Source organism: Tenrec ecaudatus, chromosome 15, assembly GCF_050624435.1.
Source record: "Tenrec ecaudatus isolate mTenEca1 chromosome 15, mTenEca1.hap1, whole genome shotgun sequence".
NCBI classification, from domain to species: domain Eukaryota; kingdom Metazoa; phylum Chordata; class Mammalia; order Afrosoricida; family Tenrecidae; genus Tenrec; species Tenrec ecaudatus.
In genome coordinates this window covers 66,488,841-66,516,819 of record NC_134544.1, presented here as the reverse complement: position 1 = coordinate 66,516,819, position 27,979 = coordinate 66,488,841, and the positions used below count along the sequence as shown (strand labels likewise).

At 43.3% G+C, this 27,979-nt stretch overlaps 1 protein-coding gene across 1 annotated transcript; it reads right to left on the bottom strand.

Moving 5' to 3' along the window:
* Positions 1-752: 752 nt before the first annotated feature.
* Positions 753-26,754, bottom strand: SLC47A2 (solute carrier family 47 member 2). The gene is made up of 17 exons (XM_075532941.1): positions 26,632-26,754; positions 25,447-25,548; positions 24,898-24,966; positions 23,756-23,904; positions 23,085-23,127; positions 20,250-20,294; positions 19,798-19,895; positions 19,158-19,255; positions 18,126-18,239; positions 17,367-17,434; positions 16,392-16,500; positions 15,532-15,607; positions 14,819-14,888; positions 4,611-4,743; positions 4,436-4,530; positions 2,557-2,641; positions 753-973 (listed from the first exon to the last, which is right to left on the bottom strand). The coding sequence occupies exons 1-17, from the start codon at positions 26,752-26,754 to the stop codon at positions 753-755; spliced, it is 1,698 nt and encodes a 565-aa protein (XP_075389056.1).
* Positions 26,755-27,979: the final 1,225 nt, after the last annotated feature.

Sequence of the window (27,979 nt, the reverse complement as noted above, 5' to 3'; positions counted from 1 at the left end):
AATCCGTAGATGGCAGTGGGCCCATATGGAGGAGCTCAAAATTCTAAGAACAGGGGAAGCAATATTGGCAGAGCAGCTGGTACCTCAGTTAGGAGGCAGTGGTACCTAGAAGGGTCCCTCCAAGGGGCACAGGACCTGGAGGCACAGGCAGAGGTGGAGGTGACATCTCCATTCCAGAAGGTAGCACAAATGTAGGGAGGGTGAGAGGCAAGAAAAATACTGATAACCAACGAGAGTTGCAAGACACTGCCTGAGAAAAGGCTGTAGGATCCACTCCTGCCACCTCTGCGTGGGCATCACTAAAGCTGGGACTATGGGAAGGTGGCAGAAGGCAGCGGATAAGGAAGTCATGTAATTTTCACATAACACTGATTTTCAAATAAGTACTGGTCTTCGGAATGTGATCACATCAATAAACGGAGATGAGTATATTGTATTTTTTAATTTGAGGCTATTTACATTACTGAAGAATATTGACACTCGGGATTTTCACTTTTCAGTTGGCTGGTATCTTCTAAGCAGAATCCAGGTCAAAAGAAAAAGCAACTGGTCCACAACTATTAATTTGTAATTCAGATAACCCAACATTTCCATAAGGTACCAGCTCTTTTATTAGGAATGGTCTTAAGTATCCACCTGTACTGAATCTCATGGGTGCTTTGTAAGGCAGATCTCTGTGTGTGCAGGGAACAGGGGATGGAGGCGGGGACAGTCATATTTTTTCCTTCCCTTTCCTGTTTTCAAGCTACTTGCTAGTGCCTGGTGGTCAGGGCCCTGACAACACACCCCAGGATAAGTGTGGCCGATGCTGCCCCCAGCGCAGCCCCGCGGCGGACAGCCAGCTGTTTCCTTGATAATGTGTTGGCAGAAACCAAAAGGTCCAGAGATGTTTCTGGCATCTTAACGAGATCCATTTGGGACTCGGGACTTGAGTATGTTGTCAAAGTAATGCCAGGGGAGCCTCCCATGGCCACTGCAGAAGCAAGCAGGAACAAAGTCAGGCAATGCTGGGGACAGGTGAAAGATTTTAACGCTGGAATTGAAAGGTACACATTAACTGCCTAACTCCACTATAGACTGGTTTTCAATCTCTATGCCTTTCAATAGAAAAGTTCTGTGCAACAGAAAAACACCTGCTTTGTCTATTCTATTAGTAGCATCCGATGAGGGAATATATGGGGAAATGGATATGACTTGGTCTAGTAAAGTTTGCTGTAGGGAACATTGCCCTGTTCCCCCTGGGAGGTGCCTTGGTTGCAGACTTTGATTAACCTTGAGTGGCTGACGCATGTGCCAGGAACTTGGCACAAACACAAATTGAAAAGATGATTCCTTGTTATAAACAGGACTCTTCCTTATAGCAAAATGCAATGTGCAATGATGTACAATGATGTTTGGTAGTTAACTGTCATGAGACGTCTTAAGGCCTGAAGTGGTTGTGCCCTAGTACAGCCCCGGAGTTTGCACTTTTGTACACGTCATCGTTTGGTGCTTGCTGTGGCACGCTAATAAAAACTGGCAAGCAGAGAAACCCAGGAGTCTTCTCTCTCTTGAATCCCTCTCCCTTTCTCTCATGACTCAATTATGTGTCTTCAGTAGTTATTCTGTGCATCGCAGGTGGATCCCAGCTGGCTGGGTGCTACAGATTACTACTCAATCAGATGTATCTTTGTCTGAACCTGTCCTTGTGATTACATATGTCACCTAGAATGTTAATTCTGTGTATTATTTCAGAATAGCAAATGCTTACTTAAGTTTGTCTTATAAAATTCTTTCATGACCACTTTAGGTAACAGCGTTTTAGTCAATGGGCTCACAGTTACACCTGTCAGAAGCCCTAGATGAGATATGATGCCTCAGGTATAGTCTGTAAGAGCTGTGAGCTACATATGCAAACACCTGGCATTCAGTGCCAGCTCTGGGGTAGACGTGAACCCCTATGCCTCAGAGCTGGGGCCACCACTTTATTGCATAGACAGCGAATGTAAACCAGAGCGGTTTCTTCTATTTGATGACCAAAGCTGACATCTCTGGACAGGCTGGCCCCCTGTGTGCAAAGACAAAGGGACTTCCTGTTCCCTCTATCCTGGAGGACCTTAAATGAGTGAGATGTGAGTGTAGGAGTCAGACAGATTCCTGGTTGTGTCTAATCTCTTATCTTTACCAGTGGTAGAATAATGGGGGAAATACCTAATCTCGCTGAGACTTGGTTTCTCACTTCGAGTTGGGAATATATGTCACTTTTTTGCAAACCTAGACCTGTAAACTACTGGTTTCGGTTTCTCGAACTTGCATGCTTGTAAAATAATGGATATTTACTGTTTCATTCCTGGCACCTAGAACATCACTTTCATAATTCTAGGAAAGTAAACAGCTTGGGTTTACATGGTTTCCAATCACATGATCCACACAGAGGCTTAATGGGGAAGCTAAGAGCCTGCCACAAAATAAGTGCTCCATAATATTAAATGAATGAAGCTGGTTGTCACATAGAAGACAGAAACCTGTATCCATGACAGTTTTGTGCATACCAAGTAAAATACACTATGACATTACCTGAAGATACAATCACCTTTTCGGGCCAAGGTCTGGGGACTGTGCCCTCTGTCTCTTGCTGCTGCAGGCCGGCGTGTTTCTGAGCCTAAAGGAGAAAGAACTATCTGCGTCAGTCCACTAGCCCTTTCACCACCACTGACCTGCTGTACCTCCTGCCTCGGAAGTAGCGTAAACTAAAGCAGAACATATTTATATTTTCCTGGTGGGATCAAGGGCTATGATTTGGGCTGCTCATTTCAAAGGCAGCAATTTGAAACCATCAATCACTCCAAGTGACTTTCTACTTCCTTAACTATTTAGTCTCTGAGATCCAGAATTATCGGTTTCTTTTGGAAGTTACCAATGGGCATCCAGCTTTGAGAAGTAGAAACTCCAGGGTCTGTGTTAGGCTGTATGTTATAGTCCTGGTGATGGTTTCTGGAGCCTGCCTATGCTCTTCTAAAGAATTCAATTATGTTCAGAATTTAGACTCCAAAGGTCAGCTATGTTGAGTAAATAAGTAGTTATTTAACTTTTAAACAATGCTTCATGGAAATCCTTCTTGACATAAATTTGTTTATACGTTCTGTTTCCCCCCCCCCTTTTTTTTCCCATGGCAATACTGATAAGATTTTGTATACAAAATTTGGAAATTCTTCTCATCTTCAGAACATTTGGGCACTCTAGTTGAAATGCTACCCCTATTTTAAAATCTGATATTCAGCAACCTTCAATTAATTTTTATTATTAGCTTTGTATGATTTTGCTTTAATGGTAGTTTTATTGTGTGTGTTTAGTGTTGTTGTTTTAAATCTCTGTCTTTAAAGTGCCAAGATGATTTTATCTACACACACACACACACACACACACACACACACACAAAGCAAAACCATACCCTTGTCTTTGAGAGACAACTTACCTCTTTGCTATGTGTTGTTGTTGTTAGGTGTCATTGAGTCAGCTTTGACCCATAACGACCCTATGCACAATAGAACGAAAACTGTATGCTCCTGGGCCATGCTCACAATCATTCCTATTGACACCCACTGTGTCAATTCAGCTCACTGAGGACCTTCCTCTTTTTTCGCTGCCCCTCCACTTTACCAAACATGATGTACTTATCTAGGGACTGGTCTCTCTTGACATGTCCAAAGTATGTCAGATGAACTCTTGCCGTCCTTGTCTCTAAGGAGCACTCTGGCCTTACTTCTTCCAATGCAGATCAGTTTATCCTTTAAGCAGTCCATGGTCCTTTCAATAATCTTCTCTGCCACCACTTTTTGGTCAGTTTGTTGTACTGTGGTGACTTGTGCATTGCTGTGATGCTGGAAACTGTGTCACAGGCATTTCACATGCCAGCAGGGTCATCCAGAGTGACCAGGTTTCAGCGGAGCTTCCAGACTGAGAACAGACAACAAAGAACCTGGCTCCCCACTTCATTGGAAGAAGCTGCTGAAAACCTTGTGCGTAGCTTTGAACACATTTTCTTTGTTGTGTGGGAGTTACAAATGCTGGTTTGCTCTGTTTAAGATTTCATCTAAGAGGATGACCTCTTCCAAAGTCAAGAAATATTTTGTGGGCTCCTCTGAACTTAAGTTGGCTTGATTGAACTTTTATTTGGATTTTATTTGGAGTGCAGGAGGGAAGATTTGATCAGGAAAGTTTGGGTTTCTCTTTGTGCTGTGGAGTATGTTTAGTATGCCGCAGGCTGAATTAGAATGATAGTAGATGTTGAGGCTCATGTCGCCCAGTTCTCCCATGCCCTACCCTTTGCTTATACAACAAAGCTCTCTCTGCTGTCAAATCTTGGTGTGCTCAGGCATTTTTGACTGCGCAGCCATGTTCCTGTCTTGTACCAGGTAGAGAGTACGTCTTCATGAGCGAAGAAGTATTGACTCACCTCCTCTGCTGCTAGCTTCCAGTTAATCTGTGCAGTGTAGGTAACAAAGGCAACTGCTGCCAAAAGGACACAGGCCAACATGCCCAACCAGAGGCCTATAAGAGACAAATGACAATAGGTAGCATGTCCAATGAGAACCCCGGGCTTTTCCACATCTTTTCCTCGAACTTCATACCCATGATTCTCATTCTAACCACAAAGATCAGAATGACACCCAGTGGGAGGCCGATGACATAATACATGATGAAATTCACAATGGCTCCAAAGCTCTGCTTGCCAGTGCCTCTCAGCACACCACCATAGACACACTGTTAAGAAAGGAAGAAAGGGACTAGAGATTAGTAAGGATGAGATTGATAGCTATAACATAAGTGACAGGTACTTTTGTAAGAAATTTACATTTTATTGTCTCATTTAGTTTTTGCAAATGGTGTTCTAAGGATCCCTGAGAGTGTAGTGGTTACACATTGGTCTACTAGCCTCAAGGTCAGCAGTTCAAAACCTCCAACCAGCTTTGTGGGAGAAAGATGAGATTTCTACTCCCATGAAGAGTTAATAATAATGAAAATAATGGATAGAGGTATAAACATAGGTGTGTCATGTATAAATACATTATTTCATAAAAAAGAGGTATTGGCCTATGTACATATATTTATATGGCAATAATACCCTGAGGTAGTGGATGAACTTTGGGCCTCTGCTCAAGCCCTGCAAGAACACTTTGTTCTAACAATCTGGCACTCTGTGATGCTCACCCTCCCAGCATGATCACTGAAGAGAAAATGGACACGTAAGCAAAAAATATGGTGAAGAAAGCTGTTGGTGCCCAGCTATCAAAAGATATAGCATTTGGGAACTTAAAGGTTTGAAGTTATACATGCAGCCATCTAGCAAAGAAGCAACAAACCCACATAGAAGAAGCATACCAGCCTGTTTCTATTAAAATAATTAGGTGTCGATGGGATTGCATAACAGGCAGCAGAAGATCCCAAACAAACAAACATATTGTTGAGAATGAGAGGGGTCAGAGCAGAGACCCCAAACCCATCTGTAGACAAGGAAGAGATGAGTCAACCAGGGCGCAGTGTAGTACTGATGAAACACACACTATTCCTCTGATTCCTTGAGGCTTCTTCACCTCCCACTAGCATGGCCCCAGTCCTGCCTTTCACTGCGGGCTAGACTGGACCATGGACACAAGTACAGATAAGAAATAAGGGCTCATGACATATGGAATCCAGGAACAGGAATGGGAGTAGTAATACCAGGAGGGTAGGGGGAAGGTGGGGAGAGGAGAGAAGGAAGAGGGAAGCAATTGCAATGACTGACACATAAATCCACCGCCACCCCCACCCCCAGGGGGATGAACAACAGCAACGTAGTGGGGAAGGAGACCAGTCGGTGTAAGATATGAAAATAATAATAATTTACAATTTATCAAGGGGTCACAAGGGTACAAGGGGGGAATCGAGGAAGAAAAGAGGAGCTGATACCAAAGGCTCAAATAGAAAGTAAATGTTTAGAAAATAATCATGGCAACATATGTACAAATATGCTTGATACAATTGATATATGGAATAAAATGAACTTTAAATAATAATAAATTATAATCATCACTGCCATCGAGTCACTGCTGACTCATAGCCACCTCACTGTGGATTTCCGAGCCTGTGACTGTTTACAGGAGTAGAAATCCCAGTCTTTCTCCTGCGGAGCTGCTGGTAGTTTTGAACTGCTGACCATGTTGATCACAGCTCAGTATATAACTCCTACATCACCAGGGAATCCTACCCTGCAAAGAGTCACCATCTTGGAAACTCACAGGGGCAGTTCTATGCTGTTTTATGGGGTCACTATCAGGCAGCATTGACTCAATGGCAGTGAGGTGAAAACAACAGTGTTATAAATGGAAGTGTATTCCCCCATAATATGTTGGAAGTCCTAAGTCCTAGTACCTGTCTATATGATCTTGTTTGGAAATAAGGTCTTTGAAAATATAATTAATTAAATTAAAATAAAGTCATATGAGAGTAGTGTAGGTCCTAATCCAATCTGAATGATAAATGAGGAGAAAGAAAATAGTCATATGAGAGTAGTGTAGGTCCTAATCCAATCTGAATGATAAATGAGGAGAAAGATAAATATAGAGAAGATGGCCAAGTGATAATAGTTTGCAAGTGCCAACAGCAAAGAAACACCTGGGCTACCAGATGTCAGGTCAGGAGACTTTGGAGGCAAGCTAGACCTTCACATTTCCTGGACTTGGTTTACTAGCTCCCAGAACCAGGACGCAATACTTTTCTGTTCCTGCAAGCCATTGAGGTAGATATTTGTTTTGGAAGTCCTGGGTAACTAATGCAGATGGATATACTTAGCCCTTTTCACTCCATGAGGAAACTAAGTTAAAGAAAGTTATATTTCCCAGTGTTATAAAACACACAAAACTGCAATTTCCTAGGTACTAGTACTCTGCTGTGCTAGAAACCATAGGTAGAATTAATGACAAGCCACTAGGCCAGGACTCTGGAAGACTGGAATAACTATATGGCAAAGGCATATGCTTTAGTTTCCCATAACTGCGGTAGCAAATTACCACAAATGGTTCTGGAAATATGTTAGTCCAAGTAGAGAAAAAATTCATAGACATTCATATGTGTATAGAAAAGAGTTTTATATACAATAGCAATTGAATATTGAGAAACCAACCCAGCCCAGTCCAGAAGTTCCTAAGTCTGTAAGTTCAATATTAACCCCTGTGTTTGATACCAATCTCTAAAGTCCTCTTCAGACTCATGAAACACATACAATGATGCTGAATGCAGGGAGAGCACAGGCAAGTGGTTGGATAGTCTTATGGATCCAGTGATGTTGGAAGCATCTCAGCGCTCCCCGTGGCTCCTCCAGGTCCAGGGCTCTCGCTGCTATCAGCGTGGATCCATGTGTCTTGTCAATAAAGGGTCTCTCAGGGAGTAAGCACGTGTCCCACCTCCTGCAAACTATCTCCTTAGTGCCTCCAAATGAGGTCATCAAGCTGCAATCTGATTGACAGGCCAAACTCCACCCCATTCACTCAGAAGCCTCACTTTGATGATCGGTTATGTAACTACCATAGTCAAATGCCTTGGCATAGATAAACACAAGTAAATCTTTCTAGCATTCTCTGCTTTCAGCTAAGATCCAGCTGATATCAACAATGGCATGTTTTGTTCCACGTCCTCTTCTGAATCCAGCCTGAATCTCTGTCACCTACCTGTCAATACTGCCACCACTGTTGGATGATCTTCAGAAAGACTTTGCTTGCATCAATGATATTGTTCTATAGTTTGCACATTCTGTTAGGTCATCTTTCTTTGGAATGAATACAAATATGGATCTCTTCCATTCGGTTGGCTAGATAGTGTTCTTTCCATTTTCTTGGCACAAATGAATGAGTGCTTCCAGTGCTTCATCAGCTTGTTGAAACATTTCCATTGGTATTTCATTAATTCTTCCGGCCTTGTTTTGGATAATGTCTTTGGTGCAGCTTGGACTTCTTCCTTCAGAACCATTGATTCTGACTCCTCTGCTAGCTCCTGAAATGGCTGCATTTCAACGACGCTTTGTATTTCCCATCTTCTTTTGATGCTTCCTGCATCATTCATATTTTGCCCATAGACCCTCTCAATATTGCAACTCAATCCTTGAATTTTTATTTAGATCTTTCAGTTTAACATATGCTAAGCATGGTTTCACTTTTTGGTCCTCTAACTCTTTGCACATTTCAAAATATGTTACTTTCTCTTCTGGAGCTGTCCTTTGAATTTTTCTATTTAGCTGTTTGACTTAATCATTTTTCTATTAGCCTTTGCTATTCTATGATTGAAAGCAAGTTTCCAAGTCTTTTGTGAAATCTGTTTTGATCTTTTCTTTCCTTCATTTCTGTTTTAATGGCTTTTTGATGTTCTTGATGTCCTCCCACAGCTCATCAGGTCTTCGATCATTAGTGTTCAATGCTTCAAATCTATGCTTGAGAAGTTCTAGAAATTCAGGTGGGATAGACTCAAGTTTGTATTGGGGCTGTCATGAACTTGTTTTAGTATTTTTCAATTTAAACCTGAACTTACATACATATGAACTTACATACAAGCAATTGATGCTATGTTTGATAGTTAGTCCTTGGCCTGGGTTCTTGCTGCTAATGATGAGCTTATCCATTATCTTTTCCCACAGATGTACTTGACTTCTGTGTATCCCATCTGGAGAAGTCCCTGTGTATGGCCTTTTGAGTTTTAAAAACGTTTGTGATGAAGAAGTTATTGGTCTTTCAAAATTCTATCATGCTATCTCCAGCTTAATTTCAATCATCAAGGCCATATCTTACAACTACTGTTCCTCTTTGTTTTGAACTTTTGCGTTCTAAGAGCCAATAATTTTCAATGCATCTTGATTACATGTTTGGATCAATTTCACACTGAAGACGTGGTTAGAATTCTTCAATTTCTGCATCACTAGCATTAGTGGTGGGTGCATAAATTGGAATAATAGTTATTTGTATTGAGTGGATTTCCTGGGTTTGGGATAGATATTATCCTATCGCAGACAACTCTGCATTTCAAGATCGATCTTGAAAAGTCATTTGAATAGTGAATGCAGTCCCATTCCTCTTGAATATGTCATCCATAGGTTTGTAAACCATAGGACTGCCTGATTCTAAATAGCCAATATCAGTCAATTGCAGCCCACTAATGTATTCACTAATGTAGGATATTGATCTTTATGTGTTCCATTTCATTTTTCACTATTTCCAATTTTTCTAGATTCATACTTCATACATTCCTAAATTCAACTATTGCAATGATTTATTTCCATTGCCAGTCATGCCCTATCAGCAAATGAAGGTCCTAAAGGCTTCCCTCTCAAAGACTTTACTCCATCCTTGTCATTATGGTCAACTCTACTTTGAGAAGGGAGCCCTTCCTCAGTCATGTTGTGATGCCTTCAGACCTGAGGGCCTAAGCTTCTGGTTCTATCTCCAACAATGCTCTGCTTCTTTTCATTAGCCTTTCAGTGTCTGACATAAGTTTTGCTGTTATCCATAAGGTTAGCAGTGGCTAATCCCTCTAAATCAAACAGCTGGTTCCTTCTTTGTGCTCTGCTCTTCATCTGGAGGCATCTGTGGAGGCCATTATTCTGTCCACCACAAGCATTGTGCAAAGGGGGTCTCTCACTCTACATGATATAGGAAGTGTTTGCCTACTCTCACACTGAGATTATGTTCACAGAGGGGAATTTCTCTGAGAAAAGTAGAAATTATGCTTCTATTAGTTTCAGTTTCCCAACATGTTCTCAGTTCTAATGAACTGCAGAACTGTAGGAAACCCTCTGCCAGCATTAATGATGAGTAGATTTTTATTATGTTAATATAAGGGATAAGAAATATTAAATGATTTGATTTTACTTATTTGCCCAAGGAAGTATGGTATTCAATGAGGTTAGAAGATGTATACTTTATGAAATTTGAAGTAAGGTGTGCACAGTTCTGCACAATTCATGGCACAGATGATTTTTTTTTATTTAAAAAGACTTCTACCAACTTATGATTGGTATACTGTGGAGCAGCAGTTCTCAACTACAGGATGATCTTTGCTTCCCATGGGACATTTGTCAATGTATGGAGGCATTTTTTGGATTAACAACTAGGCAGTGGGTGGGAGAGTGGGGGAGTAGGCAACTGGCATCTAGTTGTTAAAGACCAGGGATGTTGTGAAACAAAATACAACAAAGATTTATCTGACTCAAATGATCAATTATGGTAGTGTTGTGAACCCTTTATTTCGAGCATCATAAACTAAACATTTCTATGGTAAATGGAAGGCGAGTGCCCCCACTAGTCTGAGGGCATGGGCTTATTTTAGAGAAACAATGAACCGGTTTTAACCAGGGATTTAACAAGGAATTCCATGAAGTAAGTCAGAGGTGGCTTGAAAAGCTCTCACATATTCTAAGTTAGCTGGAGGCTCTGTACATATGTAGCAGAAATTGGAACAGGTCTGAACTTCTCACACATCCCTGCAAGTAGAACGCCAACATGTGGGCAGCAGAATTATAAGAGAGTGAGAAGAAATGACTGCTGGGGTGGGCGGAACTTGAGTATACTTCCAGTCCACACACAGATGTCCAGAGAATGGAAGCATTAGAAGATGGCATAAGTGTTTGAACACAACCTATGAGCAAACACTGTGTGAACACTAAGCTATGGAGAGACAGGGTACTCTCTAGAAAACTCGACCTAAAATTAAAAGCCAAGAAGATGTTATAGGTTTATTGTGCCAAATGGGCCTACATAGGAACATGTGGGCAGAGTTTATTCAGGTCAGAGTTTGATTGGAAGGTGACTGTGATAAATACTTTGAACTGCCAACATTATTGAACCAGTGCACTGCTTTCTCAGCTAGTCCTTTGCCTCAACTGTGTGCTGTACTACTGTGGGCTGAGCCAACCTGTGAATCTTGTCACCTTGCTGTGTATACATCCCTTGTGGTTCCATCAAGACCTGCTTAGCCAAGCTTCTTGAGGGTCCTCCGGGACTGCTTCACTATGCTCCCACGCTATGGCTTCTGCTGCACCTCAGCTTCTCATCTTCCCGCTGTTGCTGCCCCACCTTACATGTCTTGCCTGAGGGCAGGCTCTGCTGTCAGCTTCCTTGACCTTGGACCAGCAGCCTGCATGGATTTAAGGACCTCCAGTATATTAACTGCCTCAAAAAAGTGAGTTGAACTGAGTTCTCTGTGCTGCTCTGTAGACTAATCAGCTGTTATATTCCTTCTCGCATAAATCTATCCTTTTATATATTTATAATTTTAGGTGTCCTTGTTTTGTTTCTCTAGAGAACCCTGCCTAACACAGAAGAAACAATTAGAGATTAAAAAAAAAACAGGAATATGCTTTAGAGAAGATAGGATTCAAGAAATTAGCCCAGACAAGTTAATAAATAAATAAAATCCCATAATCCAGACTTGCTATAACAATTATTTCAACAGAAAATTAGGAGACATGAAAAGAAACGCAGTGTCACACATACTTAGGGAAAAAAAGAAGTCAATAGAAACTTTGTGTACAGACTTTAAAGTCAAAGTCTTTAAAATGTTTTTATAAACATGTTTAAGGAACTAAAGAAATGCTTATATAAAGAATTAAATAACATTACAATAATGACTCGATAAATAGAGAAATTATAACATGTACAAAGATAAGTCAAAAAGTATTGCTACTGGGTAACTAGTTCATGCATACATAGATTTATTTAGAACAAAAAGTGTTTAAACCGTTATCAGGGGTGGCTACAGACAAATGATCTCAAGTATACACTGGTTTTAGTCTCTTAAAGGTGCCTTCAGAAGAAAGGTACAATCAAAACAGAGAAAATCTGCAGGGCCAGTCAAATTCAAAGCTGAAAGGTCAGCTCAGAAGATTATGGTGATTATTTCTGGAGACTCCAAAGGAGTCATATTGATAGATTTTCTTGAAGGGCACAGGAAATCATTGGGCTTTATTGTGAAGAAGTTTTGAGGAAATTTCAAGCTGCATTGGTGAGAAAAGACGAGGAAAATTACAGCGAGGACCTCTTTCCATCACAAGGCACCTGCTCATTCTGCAAGGGCAGCAAGGGCTACACTGGGAGAATTTCACTGGAAGAACTTTCTCCATCAACCCTTTAGCCCAGATCTTGCCCCTTTGGACTTATTTTTGTTCCTAAAATTCAAAAAACATTTAAAAGGAACACAATTTTAATCCCCTAAGGAGGGGGGAGATAACAAGAAGACACAAAGAACAGAGTGGTGAATTGTCAGCTTGCTTGGCAGTAGGCAGCCATTTTGAACTTTTGCAAACAAATTTCTGATTGAGGCATCAATCTGATCATTTTCTGTTTACCCAGGACTTCGAGTGCCTACACAGTAGAAACCAGAAAGGTTCTGTCCTCCCTTTGCTCTTCACACTCTCCTGGTGACCAGAAGTACGGCCAATGTGGTAGCTTGATGATTTTATGTCAACTTGACGATGTATGGACGTTTAGGGGTGAAATCCAACTTGTCAATCAGGTACAATCTGATGATACCTCCTTTGAGTGCAGTCTTCATATAACCAGGGAAATTAGTAACCCCCTTTTCTCTCTGTCTCTTTGCCTTCTGGTTGTTTGAAACCAGCAGCACCTCTGCAAGAGAAAGAGTGGGCTTCCTCTCCAGTAAACAGTCACAGTCGTGTCAACCTATCAGGGGAATTTCCACCCTGTCCTACAGGGTCACTATGAGTCAATAATAACTCAATGGAAGTGAAAGATTTTTGCTTGTATCTGCATATCAGAAAAGAAGATCTGAAATCAATAATCTAAGCTTCCACTTAAACAAACTAGAAGAGTTATTTCATTTCCATGGACTGGAAACCTCAATATTACTGAGATTTCAGTTCTCCCAAAATGGATCTACAGATTCAATACAGTCCTTAGGAAATCCTGTTAGCTTTTTAGTAGTGATTGACAAGCTGACCCTAAGATCTCTTAAAATCACTGCAAAGGTCCTGCAGGAAGAAATGCAATTTTGAAAAAAAGAAAGAAAGAAATTGATGTGGGAAAATTTGTACTAATTTCAAAGCTTACTATAAAAATATATGAAGACATATACCTACACAAAGACTTTTATATGAATGGTCATTGCCCATTAGTCACAATGAGCTCATACTTAAAACAAAAAGTAGATAGAAGAACAAATTGTAGTCTGTCAAGACAATGGAATAGTGTTCAGCTGTAAATGGAGTATTGATCTATGAAATGTGCATCAATGAACCTCAAAAATATTACACTAAGACTGCACATTATATGATTCAATTTATATAAGCTGTTTAGAAAAGGCCATTTATATAAGTTACTTAGAAAAGACAAATTCATACAGACAAAAGCAAATTAGTGGTTGCCTGAAACTAGAGATGAGATCGGGGACTGTCTACAATACAGGCTGCAGGAAATTTTAGGAAGCGATAGAAATATTCTTAGAGTGGATTTTGAGGATAGTTATACAGACTGGATTTACTAAAAATAATTGTACACTTAAAATGCATGAATTTATGACATGTAAATTATACCTAATTAAGTTATAAAATATGAAGTAAAATAAAGTCCATGTAAAACAAAAATTAAGAATCAAATAGAATAACCATGAAGAAAATTGGCAGAATGTTGCTATGTAAGCTACAAGAGCCCCTAAATTTGCTATATGAATTTTCCGGTAGCCAAAGTGAGCAGACAAGTGCTGTCCTTTGAAGGAGTGATTGTTGTTTTCTCCCTTTGATCCAGGCCCCACTCATGGCATCACATGTACAACAGAACATAACACTACCTAGTCCTGCACCATCCTCACAGTACTTGTAGATTGGACCCATATGATCCAGAGGGTTTTCATAGGCTGATTTTCAGAAGTAGATCACTAATCTTTTCTTCTTAGTCTGCTTTAGTCTGGGAACTTTGCTGCAACCTGTTCAACATCATAACAGCACACGAGCCTCCACTGATGACTGCACATGAGCTGTTTGGGGTTGGGAATCACACCTGGGTCATCTACATAGAAGGCGAGCTTTCTACCACTGAACAACCACTACTCCCACTGGAGGGGAGAGCGTTCTTAAATCCTTGAGAAATGCAAAGCTATGCCAGTTTTAAATTATGAAGGCAATTTCTCACCTGGCTTTATCTTGGCGCTAGAGAAAAACATGAATAGTGTCCTTTATGACATCTTGTTAAAAATATCCTGTGACAAATGCAGCAATTATTTTATTAGTTTTAATAATGGTCTCTCTAAAATAGTTTCTTTTGATGTTCTTTGATAAAAGCTATGAATATGATACCAAAACATAGCCCAGAAAAAGCCATTCTGGTGAAACTAAGAACACGTGGCCCAATATTGTTTTCTGAATGACCAGCTTGGTACAAAGGTTAACCTAGACTATTTAGAGAATTGGGTGGAGTTCTTAGAGCGCTTTAGAAAAATCTTCATAAATATAATTTCTCTCAACCAGATTTTATATGGGCTGATGACAATTATTACTCTCCCTCCCTTTAGCCCAGCAAAGAAAGCCTGGAGTTTTGTGTTGCTAATTAAAGGCATATCTCTCTATAAGGTAGTTTTTGGATTTTAGGCATCACTTGATACATTCCTAAAGAATTCCTGTAACTAAGGTAGGAGCCATATGATTTCAAATTATGCATGTAAAATTAAAGATTAGTGCTGTATTTTTATGTCTTGCATTTGTCTTTTTTAAAAGTCATGTATTTTAAATTTATATTAAATGAGACTTGCGAGTGAACACAGACTCATGTGCTCTGGTGGTCAGGCTTCAGATCATAGTGGTACTCACACAGATGGCTTCAAAGACCTGGAAGATGATGTAAATGGGCAAGAGCTGGTTCACCAGATTAATGACTTCTCTGCAGAAGAAGGGGGAAAGGGTACTCAGTTGGAGCACTAAGAAAAGACTTTGACTTTAGATACCCATTTATATCCCTTCTTTTTCCAACCAGGAGCCCTTGGTAGTGTAAACAGTTAAGATGCTAAATGCTAACCTAAAGGCTGGGGCTTCCAGCCCACCCAGAGGTGCCATGGAAGAAAGGCCTAGCCATCAAAGTCTGAAAAATCCGCCTTGTAAATCCTCCAGATCACAATTCAACTCGGATACACATGGCATGCCAGAAGTTGGAGCTACTTGATAGCAATTGGTTTTATTTCTCTCCCCCCCCCCCATATTTTTATATTGGAAGTCATTTCCCCCATGCAAACATAACTGGTACCACTAGGTTATATCTCTAAGAACCACATATTAAACTCCAGAAGCCCCTCCCCCACAACATTAGCTACTACTCTTAAATTAGACAAATAGTGGACGATAGGACTTGGGTGGGCAAATATTAGGTGACTGCACCATGCAGGGCTTTCTCCCAGTTTGAACAAATCTGAATTATTCTTGCTTCCTATAGACCCAATACCCAGTCAGGTGTGGAAGCAGGCTCTGAGGATCAACTGGGAATCACACTGACAGTTTCCAGGAATCTCTTATGAAAATTGATTACCTACTCATCATTGGTAAAAATATGCCCCAGCTCATTTTTCAGGATGCTCAACAGGATGCCCACGACCAAAGAAGTGCCAACTGAAAGAGACCAAGGGAACAGTGTTGATAGAATCAAACCCAAAAGAAGCCCAACTTAGATCAGACGGATCAGTGCAAATCTCCCAAGCCCACGACACGAAGGTGTTTTGATCACAGAAGCTAATGCAGTGCTTATTCATCAGATTAAGATATATGCTGTTTGGCAGTTACCCTGGAAGGTCAACATATAAAATGTCTTTACTTCATCTTCAGCATCACCTGGTGACTTGGTAGAAATATACATTTTTGGTTAGATATCAAACCACTAAATCTGAACTCTGCCGAATGAGGCTCTCCCAGTAATTCTGATGCAGACTGACACTTGAGAACCGCTGCTGCAGATGAGCTTGTCTGAATCTATTAATAACAAACAGCAGAGCCATGGCATTGGGGAACACACCAGGTTCTAAGCTCATAGGTGTGCTTGGGAAGTCAGACTTGCAGAAAATAAAGAGTCATGGTTTTGTTCACAGTGGAAGCTGAATTGATAAGCTGTCCTCACTAGATTTCAGGAGTCCCAGAAGGCAGGGTAGGGGTGTGGAGGAGACCGGGTAAGTGGGAGACATATATTTGGGTCTGCCTTTTGGGGCCTACCTTCTAGAACTGAGTACTTTGGGAGAGAAACATATGTCATCTTCCCATCAGTGGTGGCTGTTCTAGGTTGGATTGTATGGAAAGCATGTTTGGCAGGCTGGCTCTCTGGATCCAAATGTGCCAGGCTTTCCTTTAGCTCAGGCCCTTGACCCACTCATGCCAATTTCTTACAAGGAGCGCTCCCACCCACCTACACAGAGTACACCTGAGATGGCTGACTGCTTTGCTTGCACAGTGTCCGCAGCTCCCAGAGCTGTCCCAACTCGGACACAGACTGCGATGCTGAGTCCCATTGGAATCTAGAGCAAAGATAAGACAGTGCAGTCAGTGGAGCCTGGGCAGGAGGGAGAGAGTAGAGCAGGTTGGATATGAGCCGAGGTCATTTCTTGTTGCAGTTGGAAGGGCAGTGCGTTTTGAGGTGGGGAGGTTTTGTGGGGCTACCCCATGTGAGCTACAGAATCATTCCCTCGCCAAGCCCATCCTACGCATTTTATCAGAAACCTCACATGGATGGCAGCCTTGAAACTAAAATAAATGTTGCCAGAAATGCAGGAATAATGTGAATGTGGTCTTGCATATATCAGGAAAGCTCGAGAAGGAAAACAAAATTGAGTTGAAAGAATTTATTAAAAAATAATAATGATCTGATAAATCAGTTTTGTAAATGCAGGTTTTGGCTAATCCTTTGCAAAAATCAGGGGTCACTAGCTCAATACTTTCAGGATTCGGGCAGAAGATGCCCATCTGAGAAAGTGCGGGGCAGGGATTGCTATCTGTCAGCACTGGCATACTGGGTGTCAAGAACTTGAGCCCATCCCGACATAGATTTTCACTTTTTAAGAAGAAAAGCCAAATATCCAGATGGTTATGTTTTAACTCCAAATTTATAAGTGATGTTAACAGTTTTTTATAAATGTTACTGTCATGTGATTTGAAGATGACACTTCTATGTGCCACTTATGCACAAGGATGGGTTTCAGCCAAGCAGGTCCTGAGCCTGACGCATTTAGGAGATGGAAGATCACTTAACCTGAGGCACCTGATAATCTTCAGGGAGAATTTTCAGGAGACAAATATGTCCTGTGTTCTAACAGTCTACCCTCTAATGCTCAATAAAGTTTGTGATGGGGGGGGGTTACGAAGACACCCCCAGAAGAACTCTCACCATGTATGTCACTGTGGCCACCTCATAGATGACGGCCTGAGCAGAGAGGTCCAGCACGCTGAGCAGGCCTATTGGCGTGGGCGATGAGGAGCAGAAGGCAAATCCATGAGCCAAAGGTGATGAGGGATCCATTGCTGTGTTAGTCATTTGCTGTCCTACCCTTTGAGGAGGAGCCCAGAGCCTGGGCTAGTTTTGTTAGGATATAATCCACATCTGAGTTTCTTAGCCTTGCTATCAATTTTAGGTGACTTTGGACAATTTAACTTACCCTTGGGACTCAATTTTATCCTCAGTAAGTGGGGCCAGGAGTTAAACTGGCAGGTCTCTAGGGATTGCTTCAGGCTAGGCTTTTTAATTTGTAACTTTCGGGATGTTTCCGATCTGTGCCGTGATAAATAAAAAGCACGAGTCGAGAGCTCCACACTCATGCAGCCCTCATTGTTAGACACCCTCTAGTCATCCCTTCCCTCACTCTTTCATGGACTGTTTTCACAGAGGCCCACATGCTGCCAAGCCTAGTGCTCGCTGGTGCTTTCTGCCCAGAGATAGAAGATGGAAGACAGTGCACAACCTGCCTTCAAAGAACTCCAAGCCCATCAGGGGAAATGAGGCGAACAATAAGCTGATTCAGCACCCCCAGCAGAGCTGTGGCGGAACCTGCCTGTGGACTCAGAATGTGAACTATTGATCTAGGGCAAAGGGCGTCTGGTCTGGGAAGGCATGTACATTTGGTGTCCCACCCTGTGCTCTTCCACATACCCATGAGGAGGCTGCCGATCTCGTATGCCCACCACTCGATGCACATCATGAACATGCTGGGGATGGCCAGGGAGAAGAAGGAACCCCATTCTTGCAGACACTGGCTGGACCAGCCTAGGAACAGAAGCCTGGAAGCTGAGCAGCAGCCACCACAGACAGTGAAGGTTCAGCACGTGTCATTTTACACATGGGGACAGCTGGCCTGGAAGCTGGTGATGGGGTGGGCAGAGGAGGAGGATATACGAGGCACAAGGCAGAGGCCTCCTGGCCAGAAGCAGAGCAAGATGAGAGGGTAACTGAGGACTAGGACGGGTAAGGATTATCACTCACCGTCCTGCTCCTCGACCCTGTGGGGCCTCAGGCAATACCCTATCCTCTCATCTGAAAACCTAGAGGCCTAGTCTCCATCCTGAAATGCTGTTGAAGGATAGTCTGAGGTCAATGATGATGAAGGATTTTCAAAACAGCTAGGGCAGTACAGACTAAGAGTGGGGTGTCAGTCTGAAGGACTCCCTGACCTTTCCAGGACCCAGGTCTCAGAGGAGCTGATATTCAACAGGCAGCTCTCAAGAGGCAGAAAAATGCAATGCTCAGATCCCAAGACCTGAGAACCCAACAGATTCAAGTCCATGCACCACCATTTAGGACATGAGATATGTTAATTAAAATTATTTAATCTCGCTATGTCTCCATTTTCACAATATACAATAGGGAGATTTCAAACAAGGCAAGGAACATCAGGCACTCAACGTGCTGCTGACACTTAGGATTTCTGCCTGTATTATTATACTGATCAACACGATGGGAAGCTCCCAGAGCCAGCTTTGTCTGGTGAATCCAGTTTCACTCTGTCCCCAGCAAGGCTGTGCACTATTTTGACAGCCTGGAGCAGACGCTGGGCCTCCAAGGGTGTGGAGTAAGCAGGGAGGAGGTAAATCTAAAGGGAAACGGAGAATGACCAGAGACAAGGCCTTGGTCCTCCACCTGGGTAGTGCCCACTCTAGTCTAGTGCTAGTCGTCCCTCACACGTACCTGCCCACGTCTCCAGGTACAGCTTCTTAAGTACAATGTAGAGAAAGAGGAAAATGGTCTGCATAAACTGGGAGATGGTATTGGCATAAGCAGAGCCCCTAGAAAGGAGGGAAGGCAGGCTGTGGCAGACTGCCCGAAGCCAGCCTTTGTCTTCTGGAGCTGCCCTTCCTGTGGGGTGAGAGTACTTTCCCAGCCCCCAGCTAGCATGGGGCAGCAAGTCTCTAGAGTTGACCTCATCTGATAGCTAGGGCCTCTCTGGGCTTGCAGTGCTACACCGACAACAACTACCACCTGGTCCTGGGGACAAGTCTTTAGAGGCCCCAACTTGTTAGTATCTCCTGGTGGGCTGATTGCAGAGAACGGTGCAGTGGTCCATTCCCTCTCTTTCTGATGGGGAGGGTCTTCCTCATACCTGATTGGCCCACAGCAGAAGTGCTGCACTGTACCTGAGGACCAGCAAACCCTCTCCCCATGGTCCCTCCCACTTAAGGACAGCACAGAAACCTCCTACAAGTCCTCGTCTTAGATGAGGAAATGGTAGTAACTGTCTTCTGCCTGCAAGATGGAGCTCAGTCGGCAGTTCCCCCTGACCAGGTCCTTCAGGTCACCATACCCTGTGCCCATGGTAGGAGGTACTTACCTGACCCCCAAGTTCAGCACAGAAACCAGAGCATAGTTAGCCAAGACATTTATACAGTTCCCCACAATGCCACTGAGGACTTCAGGCCAGATGATCCCCTGGAAAAAAATGAAGATTGGCCACTGGGATAAGGCCACATGTAACCTCTGTTCCTTAAATGGAAAAGGCTTCCTTTCTGAGGTGTGGGTAGGACTGGGGGAATGTGGACAAGCCCAGGAACGTCAATTTTGTAGCAAGCCAAGGAGGACATGCTGCTTCTTGCTGGTCAGGACATGTGATGGTAGATTAGAAGTGACGTGAGCCTTTCTCCTCTGATAGACTGCATGTGGGAAGTGGGTAGGCATTCAGGTGTTCATCCTGTCCCGCTTAGTTGGAAGTGGGTGGGAATCTCGTGGCAAACCAAGGAGTGTGAGGTGAGGGGTGAAGCTTCTCCTCCAGCCAGAGACCTGTACCTGATTTTGCAAATATTTTGCCAGCAGGCAGTAGAGAAAAATTGCCTGTAGAAAAAAAAAAAAGAAAAATCAAATCAACAAATAACAACAAACCCAGACTAACATTAACAGACATTTCTTTCCTGGATAGATACCCAAGTTTGGTACCCTAGGGTAGGACCAAAGATCAGGTGCTGGGACCTGTTTGTATGAGAAGGGACTCCAGTTCTGCTTTGTCAGTGGGGTAAAAGCAGGCAAAGTGTGTGGTTCTAAGAGAACAAATTTGGGGTCTGAGAACATTTGGTCAGCCACAGACAACAGGGCTGTTTGGGGTCACCACGTGGGGATTCTCACAGGGAACTGACACTCCTCTCAGCTCAGGAGGCTGATGAGGAGGGGAGAAGACAAGATGGGGCTTACTCAGAGAAGGGCCACTGGAGCCTGAATCCACAGGCTGTGCTGGAGACATCCTGCCTCTTATAGTCAGACATGGGGCAACAGACTAAAATTGATCTGCAATAAAGGCCTGAAGGTCTAATTCCAAAAAACCATCCACTGAAAACCTCACTGAATGTAATTCTACACAGACATGTAGAATCACAATGATTCAGTGTCTACTCAACAGCAAGTGGAAACTTGTATGTGTGTGTTAACATATGCAGAGATAGGAAGATGAGTATGATCAGTAATGCCATATATTGACGTCATCTGTGATCAGTAGTGCCATATATTAACTTGTATCATTATACTACAGGCAAACAATATAATTTTAGGCTCCATAAGAATCATACAAATGACTTTCAGACTAGAAAGCCCAGGAATGAACCCAACTATATGCATTGTTTATGAATTTATAATTCAATAAATTAATGTAGAAAAAGAGAATATTCAACCCTCAGCATGAGAAAAAATTTTAAGTTTATAAATTGAAAGTATCAAAATAGTAAGGCCTTAGATTTAAAAACAGAAATAATAAGTTTTTTAATAGACAAATACCTATATACTCTATTGCAATAATTTTTCAAAACTCACCAAGGACAGACATCAAAAAAGCATAAATTAAAGGATTAATGATTCAATTACTTACAAAGTAAATTTTTTAATTAAAAATACTTTAAAATTTAAAAGTAAATTGACAAACTGAAAACTACTTGTAGCATATATGACAATGGGTTAAAATAGTATTTAATGAAAATTGAATATTTAGAGAAAGACTAAATAATTCAAAGGAAGCAGAGGAAACACAGACCACAAAGAAAAACAGTTCGTGGAAGACATTCAATTTCATTACACTATAAGAAATACACACACAAAGGATGAATGTATGGGTTGTGATAAGAGATGTAAGAGCCCCAATAAAATTATTTAATTAAAAATAATGAAATACACATTAAAATCATTTCTTTCAAATTGGTTTTTAAAAAAGTAAAATATCCCGTGCGGCTGTTGGGAAAGTGAAACCTTCATATATCCCTAATGAGTAAAACTTAGTACAAGTGTATCAGAAGTTATTGATCAAACACTTCCAATACTGTGCCTTAAGGAAAGCATTATGAATGCCCACCAAGATTTTCAACCATATTTATCACAATCTCGTTCAGAATAGTGATACTGAAAACAACTCAAATAAGTTAGCAATAGAGATTTGCTAAATCATTTTGGCACAACTACATGACACCTGACACAACAACAATAGATAATGCAATGTTATGCAGACTTTAAAGCTGATACAGGAACCCTGGTGGCTGTAGAGGTTATGCAGTTGAGCTGTGATCCACAAGATCAACAGTTAGAACCGCTTCACTGGAGAAAGATGGGACTTTCTAGTATCATGAATCGTCATAGTCTCAGAAACTCACAGGGGCAGTTCTACCCTGTCCTCTAGGGTCGCTATGAGTTGGTACCGACAAGGTGACAATGAGTTTGTTTATGGTTTGAAAATTGATATTGGAGAAGGCCATTTAATTACATCACAAGATTAATGGCATATTGCATCTGGAAATAAGCGCCTCAGAATACAATAGTGATTACATATCAAACTAGGAGTGTATATGAATGTGTTTAAATACACACCGATGAATAGAAGCAGTCCTGGAAAAAATATATGTTCTCTCTGAATGATAGGATTACTTTTTGAAACCTACTGCCTTTAAACCAATTCTGACTTGTTGACTCATGTGTTACAGAGTAGTTCTGCTTTATAGGTTTTCTTGGAAAATCTTAAGGGAAGTAGCCAGTCATGTCTCCTCTCAAGCTGCTGGATAAGTTTGAACCACCAGCCTTTCAGCAACCAGTGGAGAACAAACCTCTTGTAGCATCTATGGACCTTAATCCAATTATAGGTGACTTGAAAATTTTCATCTCCATGCTCTCCAAATTTTTCCCAGTGGAAAAAACCAAAAACCAAACAAACTCACCACCCTTGAGTCCATGCCAACTCATAGCAACCTTATAGGACCAGGTAAAACTGCCCTGGTTCATTTGCAAGACTATAATTGTTTATGGGAGTAGAAAGCCTTGGGTTTCTCCTGCAGAGGGCCTGATGGTTTTGAACTGGCAGCCTTGTGGATGGCAGCTCAATGCAACCACTATGCCACCTGGAGTCCAGTAAACAGCTTTCTAATCAAAAGAATTGGCTGTGTCAATTTTCAAATCCAATCTGCGGCAACTGGACTCATTAATTGGAATCCATTGCCCTACCACATCAACCTTTCTCAAGGGCCCACAGAAGTGCCATTAGTCTGAGAGATGACTCCAGCGCAGAAAGATGGAAAAGCAGAAAGGCGAAATTCTAATAAGAATAATTCCTGCCTCTTCTCGCAGGAGAATAAAAAGTCCAGAGATGAGGCCACTTACGGGAAGTGCTGGGATAAAAATCGTCACGTATTCCTGCGTTAGTCTGCAAAAGAAAATGCATGGAAAAGATAGGTTTTCTTCAGTTCTGACTTCTGTGCCTGGGGGCTGGCTGCTGCCCAAGGGACTCCCTGGGCACCCAGCTTGAGAGAGGACTTGGTAGGCCTTACAAACACAGCCAGAGCAGTTCGAGGCTGCTGCTTGCTACGAGATGCTAGAAAGTGGTAGGAGCTGGTGCCCAGTGCACCTGGGCTCATGAGTAGATAACCTGATGTATCATAACATGTAATTTGTAAGGGGCATAAAAATGTGATATTTTATCACGAACTAGCCAAGAAAAGAGTATGCAATATAAAATGAACATGGCGTCAGAACGAGAGGGTGTTTCTGTATTCAATAGTATACTGGCCTCAGAAATGGCTCGGGTCTCTTCCACCTTCAGAGAGCATGGATTTGGTATGTGCCAGAACACAATTACACATCACAAGACATTTCTCTATTTGGTCACTCTTTTGTCCCTGTTGGTCACCAATGGAGCAGCATTCTGTGGCATCAGGTACTGCACTTGGAAACACTTGTGGCTGAGAGAGGCGAGGACCTGTGAAGTGGGCTACCCCTAGATTTCCCGCCCCAGATGTCCCAGAGTTCAGGGTTTCCTGCAGGCGCGAACATACCTGGACACTGCTGGGTCCTGCCTGAGGAGCAGCAAGAGCTGTTCGGTATTGAGGAAAAATGCCCAGCAGGGGAAGCAAGAAAGTAGCAAGATGAGCGTGCCCCTCTGCAAGATGACGCCCACGTGCTTCTTGTTCGGGCTGCCGAAGCTCTGCAACACAGAGACGGTCAGGCCAGGCCGGGCTGCTCACCCCCCTCCTCCTGCCCGCTCCCTGGCGCACCCCTTCAGGGGGTGTTCAGTGAAAATCCTGACTGTGCCCACCAGACACAGCCGTGCTGGTGCGTGCCAGTGGGAGGGCAACTGAGAGTGCGTGCCCGTTCGGTGCACTGTGTGGTGATGGTGGTGGTCCTGCTGATGTCCACTCCAGGCAGCCGATGTGTGCAGTCAGCTCTGCTCCGTAGGACTCTGACGGCTGACAACTTGCAGAAGCAGTGGGAAAGGCCTGTCACCATAACTTGCAATATCTCTGGGCCCTTCAACTGTCCACCGCATTGTCTCCGCTGTTCTCAGAATTGTGTAATGAGGATGATAACATTCATTCCATGTTGCAATTAAGGTCAATGAAGCTCAGAGAACGGTTAATAAGCCAGGACGGAAGCCACCGGGTCCTTACAGTGCTGCAGCGGGTGCCCAGAGCCTTTAAAGAACTGAGTCCTCCCTGCCTTGTGGCCCACTGCAAGCTAAGCGCCCCAGGCTCAGACAGGAGCAGGAAGGGCCCATCCTGTGTCGTCATGTCTGACACAATGCCGCGTGTAGGCAGTTTAATGGCACAGCGGTGGAGAGGGAGTGGGGTATAATAACGAGGGAGAATGTGAATTAACCATGCTGGGTCCCCCTCCCTTTTTATTATTTTCTTGGTGATTTCCACTGAGACAACAGTCCAGGTAACTGTTTCTATGCCTTTCTTCTCCACAACTCCTCTTCCCAGCCAACTGGTCTTTGAGAGATCAAGCCAACCCTTGATCATTGCCTGGATGGAGATGGGGCAGCTGACCCCAGGATCCATCTGCAATACTAAGATTCAAGGTGCAGAAGGGGAAAGAGAGGCGTTCCGGGGACCCTCCTCCCATGATTCTTGCAGTATTTGCAGGCACTGCTCTTGCCTTACCGAACCATTTGCCTGTCTCCGGGATGTTCTCCTACCTGCGACATCAAGGTGTCACACGCTGACGCCAAGCCAAATCCCACGGAAACGCCGCAGACATTGACAAACTGGAGCCATTCACGGGAGGAAAAAGAAGGGTTTGTCAGGTTCAAACTTAAGAAAAGACCCATTATCAGGGGTGACATCGGGTTGAATGGACATTGGGGAAATTATCACAGGAGGTGGAGTGGTTACGTGTTGGGCTGTGATACACAAGGTCGGCAGTTTGAGACTACCAGTTGCTCCTTGGGAAAAAGGGCTTTCTACTCTCATAAACAGTTACAGTTTTGGAAACCTGCAGAGGACTCGCCAAGTTGGCATGAACTTGATGGCAGTGCGGTTTGTTTGGTTTTGAGTCACAGGAGGATAGATTGTGTCTGAGGAACATCTGAATGCAACCGAGCCTGGCACCTTCCCTCTGACTGCTGTAATGTGCTATGCCTTAGACAAAACTCTCCCTGCTTCTGGACTGCGTCTGTCTGAGCCACACGACTTGCCTCGCTCCATGGCTCAGCAGCAGGCCCTCTTTGGGGCTGGCAGATACTCACGGCCACGGCAAGGGTCACAGACGCCAACTCCACCTTGCCCAGGTGCCCGCAGAACACCGTGCTCACCACGTAGATCAGAAAGGTCAGCATCTGGAACAGGAACTAGGGTGCAGCCGAGGGAGCACATCAGCCAGTTGGCCCCACATGTCAGCCCCTGCATGTGACATTCCTGCTGTTCAAGGGAGACCCCCAAACTTCACCCTGCTCAGTCCTGCTTCTCGGCCCAGCAAAGAACCCATCACACTCAGCTTTCATAGCCCAGGCCCCTCCTCAAGGCTAGTGGGCAAGAAGCTTCTCTGTGCTTCCAAGATTTTCCCAAGGGTTGTCATTGCAGGGTTCGCTCACAAACATTACCACTCGCCGGGCAAACATTCCTCTACCCAGAGGCAGACCTGGAAACCGAGCGGTGCGGCTCAGCCTTGCAAGGGGCAAGGGCTGAAGCCAGGAGACCTCGGCCCTGCTCTCGTCCCCTTCCAGCATCAGTGTGCTCTGAAGTTATCTTGACACCCTGGGCTGCTGCTTCCTCCTCTCGAACCGCGACAGCCCTTGGGAAGCGCTCTGCTCGGTACTCAGCACACATTTTACTACGAGCATTTTGCACTACTGTCGCTATTATGACTATAGCAAAGTGGAGAATTTGATTGGATTCTTAATAAAGAGTGCCACAAAATACATCAAAATCTTAGCAATGATGATTTCCAGACTGTTAGAGTAGAGATGGATTTCTTTCTTCTAACTTTGGATGTTGTCTAAAATTTTTATAGCGAACATATATTTATTACCCTTATGATCAAAAATATACATACACGACAATTTTCTCTTGGAAATGGGATGGACAGAGTCTCTTTCCCCCCTGATGGAGAGGTCCACACGCTTAGGGCATCAGTGGATCCCATTCACCCTCTTGGAATATTTTGTACGAGAGTTTTCATGGATTTCTAGCTCCTTCTGAGCGAGGCTCAGGACATCTGACACTCCGCCACCAAGGCACTGTCCTTGGCCCATAGGGGCCATATTTCTATCCCCAGCTCAAGGATCGGGGCGGCCAGGTGCTGGTCAGACACCAGCATTGGCAGTCTCTAGGGAAAGTTGTGAGCAGTCCCTGGCACATTCCTGTCTCTTGCCTGGGCAGCGGCTGCCCTCCTGCCCAATACCCCTGCTGCTTCTCCAACCCCACCTCCTTACCAAGGGTCCGGAAAGGACAAAGAGTGACCTTGCCTCAGCCACAAAACCCACAGGGAACAGCACGCGGAAGGCAGGGCACCAGTGCCTGTGGGCTGAGGGCCCTGTCTCCTGCAAGTTGTCCATCTCAAGCTGGGTTGGACCACCCTGTGTGCTGGAACTCTCTCCCAGTCAGTTTTGAGCAGCTAGCCAAGGCTTCTCTGACCACCAACCCATGTCATCTTGCAGCCTGGTTAATGAGTAAAGGGTGGAAGGAGGTGGAGAGGCAGAAAGTGGGGAAGGGAAGGGAAGAGGAGGTCACAGAGGGTAGCTATGATAGCTCGTGGGACTTGCCCTGCCTCTTGGGAGCACATTGTGACCCCAACCACAGAGTGAGATGACCTTGAGGGGGCACAAGTGTGTACTGTGATTCCATCTGCTCACCCATAGCTGGCAGTCCTTAGGAGAGGAGTTAGACTTTCTTTCCTGCACAGACATTTAGATTTTGTGTCCACTGGGTTGGGTCAGGAAGATTGTCAGTGCTTTGGCAGCTAAAACACAGTAATCTCCTGTGCTGCAACAGGTTCCAAGGTGCTGTGGGATCACTTTCAGTCGAAAGCAATCCTGTGTCCAACAGAACAAGACACAAACCAGTCCTGCACCCTCTCACAATTGTTCTTATGTGTGAGCCAGTTGTTGTAATCACATGTCAATCCATCCATCTCATCCAGGTCGTTTGCTATTCTTCTCCAGGGACTAGTCTTTCCTGACAACATGTCCAGAGTATGTGAGATGAAGACTCACCATTCTTGCCTCTAAAGAATCTGGTTGTTCTTCTTCCAAAACAGATTTGTTTGTTCTTTTGGAAGTCCATGGTATTTTCAATATTCTTCACCAGTTCCATAATTCAAATGCATGGAGTTGTTAGGTCTTCCTTATTCGATGTTCATCATATTACCTAACACAATGTAATTACTTCTATAATGAGATATTCAATTAATTGTAAGAAGCAATTAACTATAAGATTAGAGTGAGATGCTATGCCCTTACTTAGATCACAACCTTGATGCAGTCCATTGAAAAGAATTGTCTTTAGGGCTGTGGCTTGTGTCAAATATAAGTGGATATTTTCAAAAGGCTTCCTTGCTTTGTGATGTGTCTGGATCCTACAAGATGTTAATTGACCTCCCAATCTTTGGACTTGAGCCAATGGCCTGCCACATTCCTACTGATATTGGGAAACATCAGGAGCATGACATCTTACCTACCTGCCTACCTTGTATTCATTCACTTCTGGTGCTACCAGCTTGTTACCTTCCAGCTGGGAACCTGCCCAACTTTGGGCTTGCTCTGCTTCTACAACAGTGTGGGC

Coding starts and splice junctions, on each gene's coding strand:
- SLC47A2 (XM_075532941.1), bottom strand. CDS start 26,754: ATGGACAACTTGCAGGAGACAGGGCCCTCAGCCCACAGGCACTGGTGC. Junction 23,905..24,897: donor GTGACACCTTGATGTCGCAG/GTAGGAGAACAT, acceptor TCTGTGTTGCAG/AGCTTCGGCAGCCCGAACAA. Junction 16,501..17,366: donor TGGCCACAGTGACATACATG/GTGAGAGTTCTT, acceptor TCTTTGCTCTAG/ATTCCAATGGGACTCAGCAT.